The sequence below is a fragment of the Porites lutea genome, chromosome 4, assembly GCF_958299795.1.
Source record: "Porites lutea chromosome 4, jaPorLute2.1, whole genome shotgun sequence".
Lineage (NCBI taxonomy): Eukaryota > Metazoa > Cnidaria > Anthozoa > Scleractinia > Poritidae > Porites > Porites lutea.
Window position 1 is genome coordinate 19332186 of NC_133204.1, and position 16842 is coordinate 19349027.

At 37.5% G+C, this 16842-nt stretch overlaps 1 protein-coding gene across 1 annotated transcript; it reads left to right on the forward strand.

Annotated features, from left to right (window-relative positions):
• The first annotated feature begins 1503 nt into the window (after nt 1-1503).
• Nucleotides 1504-14961, forward strand: LOC140934363 (phospholipase A2 A2-actitoxin-Cgg2a-like). Its single transcript, XM_073384001.1, has 4 exons — nt 1504-1626; nt 12341-12491; nt 13648-13769; nt 14779-14961. The coding sequence occupies exons 1-4, from the start codon at nt 1560-1562 to the stop codon at nt 14910-14912; spliced, it is 474 nt and encodes a 157-aa protein (XP_073240102.1). The 5' UTR covers nt 1504-1559; the 3' UTR covers nt 14913-14961.
• Nucleotides 14962-16842: the final 1881 nt, after the last annotated feature.

Sequence of the window (16842 nt, forward strand, 5' to 3'; positions counted from 1 at the left end):
GACGGTGGAACAAATTTTTGTTTTGTTTGTATGGAACCTCAAGCTTTTTGTTATAACCACAGGGACAATATTCCTAGAAATATGCTCCACATTGTTTGAACGGAGAACAAATAAAAATATTTATCAGAGATACGCATGCGCAGTCTTTGTCGTGGTGGAAGACAGAAAAAACAATGAAAGGCTCTTTTCTCCTTCTGAGCATAGTACTGTTCTTCGCAGGTATCGGTTCACGTGGAATAGACGACAAAACCCCTGTGAAAGGTACGATACGTCTCCATGTGTTTGGTATTTGCGAAACTGCGTAGAGAAAAACTGTTTTTGAGTTGTTTTCTTCAAATCAGTGTTAAGGTGCCCGGCTTTTGTAGCTCATTAGCTTTTAAAGAAAATCACCAGGGTTTTGAAATAATAAAAAGAGTTTATTACATCCACTTTGAAATCACTGGTTATCCGTGCAATCTGATTGGCTCTCAGCAGTGTGATTTATTCCTAAATCGCACCATTTTTTGCTCTAAATCGCATCTGTTCCAAATCGCGTCATTCATGTTCTAAATCGCATCATTTCTGTTTTAAATCGCACCATTTTTGTTCTATATCGCATCATTTCTGTTTCGAATACAAAATGAGATGTAGAAGCCTTTTTGTTTCGGCTTTTTAAGAAACCGGCTACTCGATCAATAAAATATTAGTACTGACTAAATTCTGCGATTTCAAAATGGATGTAATAAAGTGGTAATTGAACTGAGTGGAGTGCAATTTTGGTCTGAAATCATACTTGTGATTTCAAATCGAACTCGCGCTGCGCGCTCGTTCAATTTTGAAATCACGCGTATGATTTCAGACCAAATTGCACTCCACTCAGTTCAATTACCATTATGAATCACAAAATAACATTAACACAGAGTTGGGTGGAAGGGTGGTGTTGTGCTTCTCATATATTCTATTAAATCGAATGCAAATGACTTTCTTATGACTCGCTAGGTACAGTTGATTGTCCCTTACTTAGTTCATTTTATAAATATTAGTATGCGCAAATATGTTTTATCCGTTGCGTGTTCTTCAGGCGAAAAAATGAAGTAAGCACTTTCAGATAAAAGTTATCATCATTATCACTATGTCACGTCGCACGCTCTACGGTTATTAGATCTACAGTTATTACTGCTGTGTGTATTATTATTAGTATTTCATTGCCTTCCAATATTGGCAAACCACGGTAACCGGAATAGCCAAACTCCAGCAGCACTTACTTTCCGCAGGTCAATGAAAATCGCATCAGTCAACCGGCCTTGGTCAATGTAAAGAGCGCAGTCACTCTCTAACAATTACCCAGTTCCTAACATAGAAGTCAACAAGTTACTCAGTCAGCCAATCGATCAACTGATCGATTAATCAATCAATCAATCAATCAATCAATCAATCAATCAATCAATCAATCAATCAATCAATCAATCAATCAACCCTAATCAATAAGTTAGCCTTTTAGTTCATGAACTTCACTTCTTCGTGTCCCTGTTTCATTCTCAAACAAGCAGTCTTTCTTGTCGTGGAGCATAGGAAAGGCCATGAAAAGTTCTTTCTCCCTTTTAATCTTCGTGCTGTTTTTAGCAGGAATCAGTTCATATGGAATAGGTGAGACAATTCCCGCTAAAGATACCTCACGCTACTTATTGAGCTCGTTTTATTCAACAATTTTAACTTAAAATTTACACAGTTCGTTTAGCCAAGTGTTTTTCACTCAATGGAAATATTAGAGAGCTTTAGATTCTGAGACGAGGACGTCTACGAGTACGAGATTTCTCAATACTGATTATTGCTTACACGTAAACCAGCGTAATTTTGGCGAGAAAACATGATAGCCTACGAGTTTTAGCGAGAACGTCGTAGTAGCGGGAACAAGTTCTCAAATTTTAGAAGTTCAATCATTTTCCGACCGGAAGAGGGCTAAAACATTCTTCAATAAAAATAACCGCACTAATGTTTCCGGTGAAAACAGCACAATGAAGCTTTCTGGGTTGAATATTTTTCTAGAATACGCGAAAAATTTTTAGTTTAAATCTCGCACTCGCAGTCGTCTTCGTACTCAAATCTAAAGCTCTCTATTATACCACTAATTTAACCACTTTTCTACGGCTTAAGAGGGGTAAAGGTCTCTTTTGTAGACCTTAAAACTCAGCTGAGCTTTTTAATATTGTGATATATTAATCGCTGATTTCTTAAGCCATGAACCGACCGGAGAATAGCACATCAAAAATGAAGAAACATTTTAACATTTCTTTTTGTTTTTAAAGTGTATTTATTATATTTCACAATATAATTTTTCTAAAAAAAAAATGTTTACCAAATTTATTGACATGGAAATACAGTTATTATTGTTATCTTCATTAGAAATGTGGTTTTAATAAGTTTTAGCTTCGCCTTTCACAATAGGACGGAGATGCCTCGACAAGTTTATTAAGGGCTTTGCAAAAATTTTTCTATCAAGCTTGGGCATAGGGTCAAATTAACAAAATGGAGTGACTTTTTTTCGTTCAGCAGGTGTAATTAATAAGGTCGCGCCCCAGCTGTGTTGATTTTGTTGTTGCTCAGCAGCGGTAGGTAATTATTTATTCGGATTTGCTAGAAGAGACGAATACCTAGCCAAACCTGATCAGTGAACCCGTATTTTGTGGTCAATCACTTACCAAGTCCCCGAAATCACTTTGTTTAATTATAAGACTAACCTGCGGTTACCTTTTCCGAAGGTCCCAACGAGTTATTTTTCATTGTCTTCACCTCTATTAAACTGTCACTTTGACAATTTGCACTAGTATGGTATTAGTACAACAGCTACAGTGTGTAAGCTGTATTAAGCGGTCAGTAAGCCACTGATACCCCCTGGCTGATTCCTGAGGGGGATCTTGTGACCTTATTTTCAAGGCGTCCACAACTATGCGCTGAAATGATAAAACTTCCTTTATGTGTAAAAATGTTCTTGGTAAGTGTTTGTTATTTGTTTTATCAGTCAATGGCTGAAAAGATCAAAACTTGGACTCTTAGTTTTTCTGCTAAAGAAAACCCTAATATGGAGAAAGCATTGTTCGATTGGACAATCGTGTTGCAATATGACGTCAAAGCAAAGTATCGATTGAGTTCTAGAAACTTCTCGGGCATGAAGGTTTTTCACCTTAGCGTTCGCTTAACCAACCAAAAGCCACGCGCGTTTGTGTCCGTTTTATAGATCAATCAAATCGCTCTATTTCCGTTCATTTGTTGTTTCTGTTTTGTTTGCGCGCTGTCATTTCAAGGTCATTTGAAAATTGCTCTATTGTTGCTTTGTTTTTCGTCTACTCCGAGTATCTAAAATGACCAATTCGATTTGTGGGACTTTATACCCTCGTATCGAGATCCGCCTATCGAAAGCAGTCAAGTACAGTGAATGTTTATTGAATTATTACAAAAAAGAATTGTAAGGTAAAGCTAAGTCAATAGTCCAGTTTCAGGGGCGCCATTGCGCCTTTCTAATAGCGAAGCTCTCGCGGGCGCGAAGCGCCCGCCAGCGGAGCACCATGGGTAAGAAAATTTGATAAACTATCCATCCGAGGAAATTTGGTTACGACGTGAGCGTACTCCGTCCGTCCGTATACTCTTTTGGGGGTGATAGAAGGGATCAAGTGTCAGCTCGTCGGGGGAGGAGTATGTTATAAGTCGTGCGATCTATTTGTGCAACCCGCGTTTTTCTTGGCGGGAAATTGCGCAACAAATTTCGTGACCAAGTCGTCGCGTTCAAAAACTTGTTTACTTTAGAACTTATTTTCAAGTATTTTAAGAATAAGGATTTGTAACCATATTGCGCAGTTCCTAGAAAACTGTTTCGAAAAATTTTTATGGCAACAAACAATAGCGGATTTAATTCAACCTGAATGTTTGCTTGTAAGTGAAGAGCGACGGGAAAGAGAAAGAAGCGGAAAGGAGTAGAGTAAGAATTATCAGGGGAAGAGGATTTATGTGGAAAATTTATGCAGCATCTGAGACTTGTTTACTGATAGCTGAAGCTGACAAAGTTTTGTGTTATCTTGTGATGTTTTTACCTGTCCTTTTGCACTGGATCTACAAAATGAAATACAGCTGCTATCAACATTCTTTAGTATTCTTGGCTGGCTTGTTTATTGGGATGTGGTTGAGAATGCTCCGCTCAACCATAAGAAATCGGAAATCATCGTTTTCAAAAATAAGCTACTCTTAGTAAGCTTAATTTACTTCACCTTGCTGGACTATGCGAAAAGTCTTAATTACTTGATGGGTTTCTGAGCTGAATCTCGACCGGTAAGCTTGAGTGATTATATTGCATTTGATGTGTTTTTTTTCTGGTTTTATGTTTATGCCCTCATTTTTCGCACATTTGTAAGATGTGAGACAATTTATCTGACCTAGTAAATTAGTAAAGAACTGAAAAAGTCTTAAGACATTTTCTGACTGCGACTAGAAAGAAAACGTTCTGAAAAATAGTTTAGTTATTCTATTGTTTATAAAAAAAGAAAGCTTTGAGCGATGTTCTTGCCTGGAGTTACCTTGAAAAATAGCAAACACGGCGAAGGTGGCTTAAAACTTAAGGCTATATCTGCAAGGTTTTATTCCGGACTTAGGATATTCAGGGATACTTCACTCTCAATACAAGTCTTCGTAAATAAAAAATTGTAGTCCTTTTAAATGTTTCGTTGAATTATATTTCTTGTCATGATTGTTTGTCAAGATATCGATCTGATCTTTTTTGTCGCTTTGCTTGTTGTTATTTTCAGTCGTCCGTGAACATCGCATGCAGGAGTACTTAAGGTGACTTGACCCAGTTTTTTTGGGGGGGTACCATCCTACTTTGAAGCTCTGTGGTATCCCCACCTTTACTTTTATCGTAAGTCTAACACATAGAATGGATAACATATACATCAATCTACAATATAACATAAAATTTTTGGCGATCGGAGTAAATGTCACGTGGTTATAATGCCACGCCCCTTTGAGGTCTGAGTCGAAAATCTGCTGTTGTCGGCATTTTTTCGTGAAAATCTCTCGGCTACACATAGTGCGCATTAGTGCCTTGCGCTGAACAGAGTTTCACCAAAATCGCAAAGACCCAATTCGAGAAATTCAGCGGTTTCCAAATTTAGGTCATAATTTATGCGAAAATGATAAGCAAACTTTACACGGATTATATCTAATAAACTATGAGATTCATCTCTTTATTTTGGGCATCGTTATAACAGATGGGTCCTTGCAAGTCAGCAAAACAATTTAGGGCCTTGTAAATGCGCGTGATTTCGAGCAAAGCAAACATATAGAAATTATAGTTTTCGCTATTTGTTGACGTTTGTCAGCGTTTAAGAGTCAATCTCACGAAAAAAGCATTTTCTTAACAATTCGTAGTTTTTTCCCTTCAAATTTTTTCAGGGCCACAATTGATTAACTAACTACCCGGACTCTGAATTTCATGGTCATTGAAAAACTGTGACATTACCTTCTATAAGCCCAAACTTGAGTAAACATTGAAGATTTTTAGCGTTTTGGCTGAGTTTGTGCTTTGGGAGTTGTCTATTGTTTCTAGTCTGTCATGATACAGCATTCTTGTTCAGCACGCGTGCAATGACAGGGCTTGGCTGACTTCCAAATATGATAATTTTGGTACAGTGAGACAGGCCATCGCGTGATACATAGAGGTTTAACTCACAATTTTTAATCAATTCTCGTGCTTCTTGTGCCTTTGCAAAAAAAAATCAAGAAGTGCTACACACTAAATCTACTTACTATTAAAAAAAATATCATTTTCTCATAGGTTTAATGCAAGCCAATAACTAAACCAACTCATGACGGGAATCCCTTCTATTTTCTTATACTAAATTATCATATCTCGGTGAGCATTCGGAAGTCAGCCGAGCGTGGTCATTGCACGCGTGCTGAACAAGAATGCTGTATAATGACAGACTAGAAACAATAGACAACTCCCAAAGCACAAACTCAGCCAAAACGCTAAAAATCTTTAATGTTTACTCAAGTTTGGGCTTATAGAAGGTAATGTCACAGTTTTTCAATGACCATGAAATTCAGAGTCCGAGTAGTTAGATAATCAATTGTGGCCCTGAAAAAATTTGAAGGAAAAAAAACTACGAATTTTTAAGAAAATGCTTTTTTCGTGAGATTGACTCTTAAACGCTGACAAACGTCAACAAATAGCGAAAACTATAATTTCTATATGTTTGCTTTGCTCGAAATCGCGCGCATTTACAAGGCCCTAAAGCGTTTTGCTGACTTGCAAGGACCCATCTGTTATAAGGATGCCCAAAATAAAGAGATGAATCTCATAGTTTATTAGATATAATCCGTGTAAAGTTTGCTTATCATTTTCGCATAAATTATGACCTAAATTTGGAAACCGCTGAATTGTGTGCTATGTGTAGCCGAGAGATTTTCACGAAAAAATGCCGGCAACAGCAGATTTTCGACTCAGACCTCAAAGGGGCGTGGCATTATAACCACGTGACATTTACTCCGATCGCCAAAAACTTTATGTTATATTGTAGATTGATCTATATGTTATCCATTCTATGTGTTAGACTTACGATAAAAGTAAAGGTGGGGATACCAGAGAGCTTCAAAGTAGGATGGTACTCCCTAAAAAAAACTGGGTCGAGTCACCTTAAATTGCCGCGTGTATCATAAATTTGTTATATTCCTAGACTTTCATTCAACTAAACAGGGACTGCCATTGGTTGATTCTTGATCACGTGGCCTTGACTCAAATCAAATGTATCCCGATCGTGATACATTAAGCAATGTACCCCGCTAGGGCTACATTACAAAACGTGATCAAAGCATGGTGGAAAGTGGCGTGACAAAAGGCGGGAAAAACACCGCCAAGTCCTGCCAGTTTTCTTTTTCGTGAATGAACACAACAAGAAACACAAACACGAAGCCTCAAGCTAAAAAGCAACGATTTTTAGAGTTATCCAGAAGTTCCTAGAAGAAAAACAGCAGCTAGTGTTGGAAAATGATGCAGATAATATAAGGAAGGTACTTTGCAAATCATTCATTCAGTGGTTTTGAGAATTAAATTTGTGTTGTTATAAGTACCGAGTCGACTGTTTTGGTTCGTTCCGGTACCTCTGTTGTTGCTGTTAAAGTGAAAGTCTAGAAATATAACAAAACACGTAATGTCAGGACCCTCGGGAAAACAAAACTAACTTTATTATATACATACTGAGAAATATTCACCAAAAAGTTGTGTTATAAACTTTGATACGCAAATGAGTTCTAGCCAATCAGAGGAGTGAACTATGGTTTTCACACGTGAAAAAAACGATACGTCCAATCAGAATCGCGAACAATGGGCGCGATCCATTCAACCAAAATTTCCGGAAATTTCGGTCCAAAACTCAATGGATCGGTTCGGTCCAACCGGAAAAGTTTCGAAAAAACAGGTCCACCTTTTAAGGTGGTCCTCTTTTCCCGGTCGGACCGGTCTGAATTTTGGTTGAATGGATCGCGCCCAATGTTTTTTCACATGTGAGAAAAATGATACGTCCAATCAGAAGCCACTGAGGTGTGTGAGCTTCGCTCCAAAATTCCCACCTTTTCTTGTAGCTTGCTGAGAGCCGCTTCGCACACATTCGAGGAGAAAAGTTTTTCTCAAAGAGTTTTTTCTCGTTAAAAAAGTGAAAAACATTTCAGAAATGGAGTGGAATGGTTTCGTTTGTTTCACTGTCGATACAGAAAACCGTGAAGAGTTGGCGAAACAACAGCGGAAGGGGAAAAACAGAACAAGACGTAAGCTTATGTTGTGCTTTTTGTCGGAGCTACTTTGTCTTCCATTTAGAAGCTTAAGCTTACACCTAATTGCAATAACTTTGTCATAGAAAAAAGCAAAAAGCAAAAAGCCAAATAGGAATTAATTAGCCATGTGATTTACATTTGCGTATTTTAATAATTTAACAATTATTTAAGAAATCATTCATAATAACAAAAGATAATTCTGTAATTCCGTGCTGTAAGATTCAGCGTATGAAACACCGATGTGTGTAACGAAAGGGTTCAAAATTATTACTGGCAGTCGAATTGTCACTCATAGCCAGAGTTTCTCAAATACCCTTCGTAGTTTTCTGGTGAAATTTGCGCAAAAGCATGCAAGATAAACGCATGGGACTGAAGACAGCAACGGAAGGCAATGTCATTTTCCCGAATGAAGTGTTTGGCCTGGTGATAACTTCCCTCTTGAAAAACATGGAGCCATCTTTTCTTTAGTAGTTATCCAATTTACGTTTGTAATTAGAGCACGTTTGAAATCCGCTAGATGATATCAGCCTCGAATTGCATTAGAATGACAGCAAGAAACTGATGCAAATGATTTCTCTCATTATTACGTGATTAATATTCACCTATAAGCGTTTGTGTTGTGAATGTTGCAAGCAATGATAATTACATGCTAATAAAATTCTTATTGGGCTTTTTGCTTTTTGCTTTTTTTCTATGACAACCTTATTGCAATTAGGTGTATATTGAAACCGGCCATTTTACTTAAATTCGCTCATTTTCAATTGTACATTCAGAACAAACAGTTAAGATTACTTGTAGTTCTTGGAGTACCTCATATCCTTACCGTCATTTATGTTTTTAAGAAACGTTTCTACTAAAACGCTGATACTTCGTTTTCATTGTTATTTCGTGGTGTGTAGCGGCAAATTAAAGCATTTTGGAAAGATTTAAACTAAAAAGGCCACCAAAATGATGAATGTCTCTGTATGTATACAATAAACACAAAATACCACATGTAAAGTGCTTCGTACGGTATTTACCCACTCGTTGTTTTTGTATCAGAAACTGAGAACGAGTGAGGGCAGCGAACGAGTTCGATCTCTGATACAAAAACAACTCGTGTGTAAATTCCGTACGCCAGCACTTTCCATGAAGTATTCTCTATGTTTCCCTCTGTGGTGTTTTAGATGTAAAATTCAAACGAAATTTCTTCTGAGACCTCTTCCTCATTACCAGCGTTCATTCAAATACTCGACAGTTCGCATAGTAAGTTTTGGCGCTTGGTAAAATTTCGAATTGACTGGTCGGACGGGTGATTTTGTAAATTGAATTAAAATATTTCTTTTTCGAAAGTTTTTACTCAAAGCCCATTATTACCCTGCGTACTACATAATGGCAGATTGACCTGACTGAACAGTCCCGTCTAATGGTAAATTCTCTATATAACAACGTTTTATGATGTTGTTATTTTTATAATTTGTTGTGCAAGGGAAGCGCGTGCTTCGATCGTCCTGAATATTGAATGAGTGCAATTTGTCTTGTAAGATTTTATTCTTTAACAAACTGCGGAATTAATATATAGATTTAGCCAGAGATAAAAGCGAAGCGCTCGATAATATTTATAGTTTATTCGAACAAAATATAAAATCGTGTAATGCTAAGCGGCGAACGCATGCAACACCGGAAAACGGTGAAAAACGAAGATAGTCCTAATTAGCAAAAGCAACTTTGCACGTGCAGCACATTTTTTTTTACTTTTCTTTGCCGTTGTTTTGCACAACTACAACGTGAAACTTCCAGAAACTTCTTCGTTACACGTTTTATGGAGGAAGTGTCTTACGTGTTCCCGTTCACTTTTTTTTCACTGCCGCTCATTTTCACCTTGCATTGGTGGGCGCATTTCTCATTTTGTCACCGCCGCTACAAAATTTTCATGTTGTTCTTCCAACAAAAATATGTCTCCTTCGTTTTTTATCTCTCGCTCTAAATCCCTGTCGCCCTTTTTCTCGTTGAGTTTCGGTAGCCTGCCGCCCACTTTCTCTTTTTCCCTGTCTTTCTCTTGCTCTATATTCCAAATTTGTGGACATGATAATTTATCTAAGCTTAATGCTTTAGACAACACGGATACAGAAACAATTTCCGCTTTCCTTTTTCGACTTTATTGACTCTTTTGTTGTCTCTGCTTTACAAGACGCCGGTGGCTATGCGATTTCCCGCCAAAATAACCTCGAGTTGCATTTGGGTTTCTATACAGTAAAAACCCGCGTATAAGAACCTAACATTTAAGAACCTGTTAGGCTAAAATTTCATTTTTAAGCACCCTTCACATAAGAACCATTTTAGACTAAAATCCTAAAACAGGTTCTTTTTTTCAAAAAAAAAAAAAAATTATATATATATATATAACACAGTCTGTATGCAATAATACTCTAAACACTCTAGCATGGTTACATAAAACTTTACCATAGGTTTGATTGTAACAGAATCAGATTAAAATAGTATAGTATTTTGCTTAATGAAGCCTCCAAGAATACTGTTTTTGGACATTAAACACCAGATCATTTAAAAATTCAGCTTTATTTCTTGAACAAAAGTTAAGAACCTAATTAAGAACCTAGTTAGCCTAATTTTACACTAAATACCATTTATATAAGAACCTGTTTAGGCTAACTTGGAAAAACCTAGGTTCTTATACGCGGGTTTTTACTGTACCTATTGATTGAGTTATTATTACATTGGTATGCCTGTGGTGCGGACAGTCGGTCTCTCCGGCGGGCGGTCGGTCGGTGTACGGTCATGTGATTACCAAATTTTCTCGGTTGGGTAGATAAGATTTTAGATGTTGCTTCATTCTTGCACTGTTTGCAAGTTATTTTTTCTCTTAAGTCACCCAGCTTCACCCTTAAACGTCATATGGATCTCCCCAGTTTGATTGAAATTAAAAATTTATTAACTAGAGCTACGCTTTTAGCCCTGGCTAAATCTAGATTTTACATTTGGTGTTCTGCAAAAAAACTTTGCGGTTTATTGGTAATGAAGTAAAACATGAGACGAGGTTGAAGAATTTATGTTCAACGCCGTAAAAACGGCAGTTAAAATGGTAGTGGTGCAGCCCCTCCTAAGAAGAATCCTGGACCCGCTCCCGAATTTTGACTGCCTCGTGTAGGCTTTCGGATAGATTGTGCTCGCAAAAGTAGCATAATATGCTACTAGCAATGCTAGTATATTTCTCCTTGAAAATTATGCCGATAACTATGTTAATTTTTGTAAATTATGTCCATAAAGTAAAAAAATATATATAAAGTATGAATTTGGTAAAAATACCTCACTAACTATGCAAGAAACAAGTTAATGGCAAACACATTCACCCTAATTATCAGTAGCAACTTTACCGGTGCATAATTTATTGTATTATGTAGCAACCAGCTTGCGGACGTCATCTTGGGTAACTGAGCTAGTTATGCGAATACGTTGAGTCCTGCGAAAAGAGTTCTGGGTCATTTCTTCTGAGACCCAGGTCTCATGAATGTGACAATAAGCAGACAAAATATTAATTTGTTGCTTAAATTTGCCTAGAACACTGTCAAAACTGATCTCAGGCCAAAAAAGATTGGTTGCATAATCAAAAAATGATAATTTTGAGCTGCAAAACCAGTCAAAAGTGCAAATTATGCTAGCAGTGCTTTTTTCGGAAGATAGATGAAAATTGTGCTCGTAATAACGAATTAATACCAAAAATGATGCTTGCACAATCTATCAAAACCTAGCCTCACGTCGTTTCAGCGTAGCCAGCAGATCACAACAGCATCTTTGGAAGTCAATAAATTTTCATCTTGGGCGCTTTTTATTCATCCCAAAATTGGGTTAGAAATCAAATTGAACGGACCATTTCGGTTTGGTCTGACAGAAATATTTGGCACAATCTTTGGAGGTGGTGCAACCGGAATGTACCGTTTCATTGGGCGAAATTAACCCGAAATTTTTGTTGAATGGAATGTAGTCCTTGTTGTAAGTTGCAATCGTTATTACCCCTCTCTACAAAAGAGAATCTAGTACACCATGGATACTCTCTTTGAATGATCTGTTTAACAACGCCATCTCAATTAATGGAATTAGGTGTCTTATAATCAACCTGTTTTTCTTATGTTTGCTATGGTCCAGCAGGCATACCGGGTCTACCTCAACGTTGTTCCTTCTTAGATAACTTTGGGGGTAAACACCAGTTTTATTTGAGAGGCTTAATTTGTTTTTAAAAATATTAAAAATATAACTTCAGTCCTGGATAGAAGAGTCACTCGCACACACGAGCTACGCTGGATCAGCCAACGTTTCGTACGCTACCTCACAAAGCGCAGCCAACCATTTACACGAGAAATAAAAAGTTGGCTCGGCTAGAAGAGTAACCCAGTAGTTACCCTTTTTCGATGATAGGGCATCCTCCTAGCTGGGCTAACGTTTCTCCATATAAACACTTTGCCTCGTCCGGCTGGGTCAACTCGGTTCAACTAAAAATTAGTGTGGCTCACAATTCTCAAATGTATACACAATCACTTTAATTCTATTGCAGGTATTCCACAGACACGGATGTCCAAAAGAAGTGTTCTACAGTTTGGGTTTATGATTAAGTGTGAAACGAATCGAAATGCTGATGAGTACAATGGTTACGGGTGTTATTGCGGAATAGGAGGAGAAGGAACACCCGTGGACGAGATTGACAGGTAAACCCATGTCATGGTCATAATACACGAGGTCTGTAAGGGGGGGGGGGGGGGGGGGGGAGGAGGGGCTTCTAACGCCGCAGTTCCTTTCGAACTTCTGTCGTCTCTATGCCGAATACCGTTGTCTTTACCTTATTCCGTGCCAAGAGTTTGGCGAATGCCGCTTCCTGGGTAGCGGTCAAATCCCTATCCTGCAATTTTTTTCGGTCAAATCCTGGATCTCGAGAATATCAATCCAGACCCTAATTGCAGTCGTACTTTGCCTCTACAATAAGGCTATCATTTATAGGTGGAGATGACACGTAAATCTAAATGTCTGATCTGCAAAGAGCAGTACAGCCCATCTTCAGCAGATGTTATAAAGACAAATAAGATAGAGGGCCAATAACTAAAATCATTTAGATTGCTGTAATGGGAGTCAAACATTTCCAAAGTGTTGTCGCGAATGATTCCTCGCAAACCCGTGCAATCAAGAGGGCGAACAAGTTTGATGTCCTCCGAAGAATTTTCCCTAAAACTTAAGATTAGAAAAGGTTATATAAAAGAATGTTTTCAAAGACACAACGGATGAATGTCAAGCAGCTGTGATTAAAAAAAAGTTAGTTATAGCTTACAAGAAATCCTCAAAATCCTCGCTGGCTGGCAAAATCCTCACGTTTTATATCATGTACTTTTACAGGTTTATGAAACAAACCCAACAAAATATTTTCCTACTGAAGTATCGGATAGCCCCAAGCTATAATCCCGAGATAATTTATCTTTACGTTTTTCGTATACAGTTAACTGTTTTGAGGAATTGTTATCTTGTGAAAATCTACTAATTAATTTTTCAGTTGTTTAATAAACAGGATAAATCTCCTGTAATAAAGCTTGCTCAAGACCGTTCAAGGAAAATATCGACTCCTCCTTTTTTTTGTAAATCATTTCTTCCAATATCGTGCATATGAAAATTGTACTAACCTGAATCTTTGCGAGGGTCTTTGCATATTTATCTTCTTCTGTTTCCCAGATACTGGACTTTATTTATTAAAAGGTTTTGATCCTTTGGATTTTTTTTATTTTTAAGGGCTTGAAAGTGAAAAGCAGCAATTAGTGTTTCTCAAGCTGCGACCGGAGGGTCTTTTTTCAGAATGCTGTTTACCAATTCTTTTTGCAGGTGCTGTTATGCGCACGACATGTGTTATCGTAAGTTGCAACAGAAAGAAGCTTGCGGCAAGTCTTATCACGTTGTTCAGTTGTACTTAGCTCCCTACCTACGGAAGGGGTGTTCGGGTTGTGGTAAGTACGCTCCTTGATCTAATTGTAATAAAGCGGTAAAGAACAACAGATGTGTGACAACAAGAATAATTTACTTCACCAAGATGGCGGTCTTACAAGACGTGACCTCACTACTAATGGGTATGATAATCACAAGACACCCAGCCAGTATATTACATAATCACTGACAATTAATAAGACCCCGCAACCCTCTCGAAAATTAAAAACACAACAAGAATAAGAAACAAACAAGCAAACATATATGGCAACTGCCTTACAAAACAAAATGAGCCGAACCTATAGTGAATCGAATGCGCTCAGCGCAGTATTTCCTACACATCAGTTTCCAACACTTAATTTAATGTAATCAACACACTCAAACTAATAAGCTTCCAACCATCTTGTATTGGCTTAAATTTTATAAAATTTTGCAGCTCTTGCTTATTTTAAAAATACCACAGCAATAAATAATAATAATAAAAAATAATCAATAACATACCGTAAAATTCCGAAAATAAGCCCCGGGGATAATATTTTTCAAAGGCCCTTTTGTGAGGGGCTTATATTTGGAGGGGCTTATATTCGGAGGGGCTTATCTACGGATAGAAATTTTGCTTTTCAAAATCGATTGGGCTAGCCATATAGTTGGAAGTAAATTCACCGTTTTTGCTTTGTTTTACTTTGTATTTGAGGACAATTTTCCAAGTACAAGCCCCCAGGGGGCTTATATTTGGAGGGGCGACTTAACGGAGGGTTTTTTGCGTTACCGGTTTGGGGGGCTTATCTTTGGAGGGGCTTATTTTAGAAATTTTATGGTAAGACGTAAACTTTCTAAGATTTTGCACTGAAAATTTGACATCAACATATTGTAGTATATATTGTGGGGTGTATGCAGTTTGCAAAAGTAAAACGCTCTTCTGGCTACACGAGGATATAAGACACACCGCAAATAATGGCAGCGTGCATAATGCAAGTGTTTTTGCCGTATTTTCTAACTGGAACATTATGATTTCCTTTTTTTCTATTGTAGTGGGACGCCCTTGGAATTCTTGCTTTCGGAAGAAGTTGTGCGAATGTGATGCCGAGGCTGCAAAATGCTTTAAGAAGTACGATTCAAAATTCAATGAGAACAACAAGAACTACCCGAAATCAACGTGCAAATGAATTGAATAGTTTTACGTATTAAGAAGCATTAGAGAAGGCTTCTTTTCAGCTAGGAACACTATTAGTTCTGGTTAATCTGTGAAAGACAAAGTATTGAGCAATCGAAAAGAAAGCATTAAAAGTCACTCAGTGTTATGTCCTTCATTCTTTATGTATCTAAAAGGTTGAATCTCTCTGTGGGTACCTGCGGATGTGGTTCAGGAATTGCTTTTCGAGGAAACGCAATCAGCATGAGCAACCACGACGACGGAAATGAAGCAACATTTTCAACAGCAAAATAAAAACTAATCAGTTGAATTGCTGGCAAAAGGAAACTCATCGATATCAATTATCTCGGGCTAAAAACGATTCCGAGATTTCACCAGATCCAGATCACCAATTAGATGCCAACCTCTGCAGATCTAAAATCTGGAGACTCTCTCTTTTGCACTACCCTCTCGAATGTCAACGGACCACCCCCTTCCCAAATCGACCCAGCCCCCAAATTATGATATAGAAATGGCTTACTACATTAAATAAATAAATAAATTGGTTTATTGCTACCTTTTGCAGTGAGAACTGAATTACAGGTAGGGTCAGAAATAACGGGAATCTAAGACAATAAATAATACAAAATAAGTATGTATATGAAGTCTTACATGAGGAACATACTATCAAACTTCGTTTTCATCATCGGAAATAATCTACTTCCCATACATTCTCTTAAATGAAATCCAAACGATGTTCTCACAACTTGCAAAGCGATCAGCGAGGGTCTTGCCGGCGGATTTGCGTACTGATCATGCGCATTACGTCAAAACCATAGATACTAGAGTGAACATGTACAATGCACTGGTAATGCCATATTTTAATTACTGTGGTGCCGTTTGGGGTAATATCAATAAGGGACTAGCAGACAAACTTCAAAAGCTGCAGAATAGGGCTGCTAGAATTCTCACCTTTTCTAACTATGACGTTCGCTCAAGTGTTTTGTTGGATGAGCTTGGCTGGGAAAGGCTAGAATATGCAAGACTTAAACAGTTGGCTGTGACAATGTATAAAATCCATAATAATCTTTCCCCATCGTATCTGAGGCGGATCTTTACCAACACCTCAAATGTACATTCACACAATCTTAGAAATTCTGAGTTAAATTATTATGTCCCCAGACCCAAAACTGAGTCTGCAAAAAGGAGCCTACACTACAGAGGATCTGTTCTGTGGAACAAGATTCCCTCAGAGATTAGAAAACTGCCTAGTTTAAATGTTTTTAAAACTTCAATTCATGGGAAAGATTTTTCTAATACACCATGACCCATTGTAACTCTTATTATTCATAATGTAAGTTTTTGTATTTTTAACATTATAGTCAATAGTTCCTTAGTCTTTTAGTCTTAGTATTTTAGTCTAGTTTTAAACACGATTCCTAGGAAGACCATGTAAAATGATACGATTTCGTGTATAAATAAAGATTGATGATGATGATGATGATTAACGGTCTAGAGAAAAAACAAGAACATAGCGGTCGAAGGCTGGACTGTTTCTCACTATTATATTTTGGTAATTCGCAAATTTATTGATTTTATGTCGCTTTTCAGACATACTGTGTGGTTTTCATTTTCTGTTCTCAAACTCATTGATAATTCATTAAGAAAATACAAAGGAAATTAATGTTTAATGAGTGTTTGGAAATCGGATGAAACACTGCTTAGTATTTGCATCCTTAATTTCTCCTTCAAAAATGATTTTGTTTGAGAAGAAATATCAAACATTCGACACAGTGTTTCATCACCAGATGAAACACCTCGAAGTTCGTCAAAAATACTCCGCTGCGCGTCGTATTTTCAACTCTCTTCTCGGTGTTTCATCTGGTGATGAAACACTGCATCTCATGTTTGATATATTACTTAAACAATTTCCCCCTGCAGAGTTTGGAATATGCAACATATAC

What these genes read in the sequence shown, in the direction of transcription:
- LOC140934363 (XM_073384001.1), top strand. Translation starts at nt 1,560, where the DNA reads ATGAAAAGTTCTTTCTCCCTTTTAATCTTCGTGCTGTTTTTAGCAGGA. An exon ending in CCCGTGGACGAGATTGACAG is followed by an intron (nt 12,492 to 13,647) that starts GTAAACCCATGT and finishes TTCTTTTTGCAG; the next exon opens with GTGCTGTTATGCGCACGACA. An exon ending in GAAGGGGTGTTCGGGTTGTG is followed by an intron (nt 13,770 to 14,778) that starts GTAAGTACGCTC and finishes TTTCTATTGTAG; the next exon opens with TGGGACGCCCTTGGAATTCT.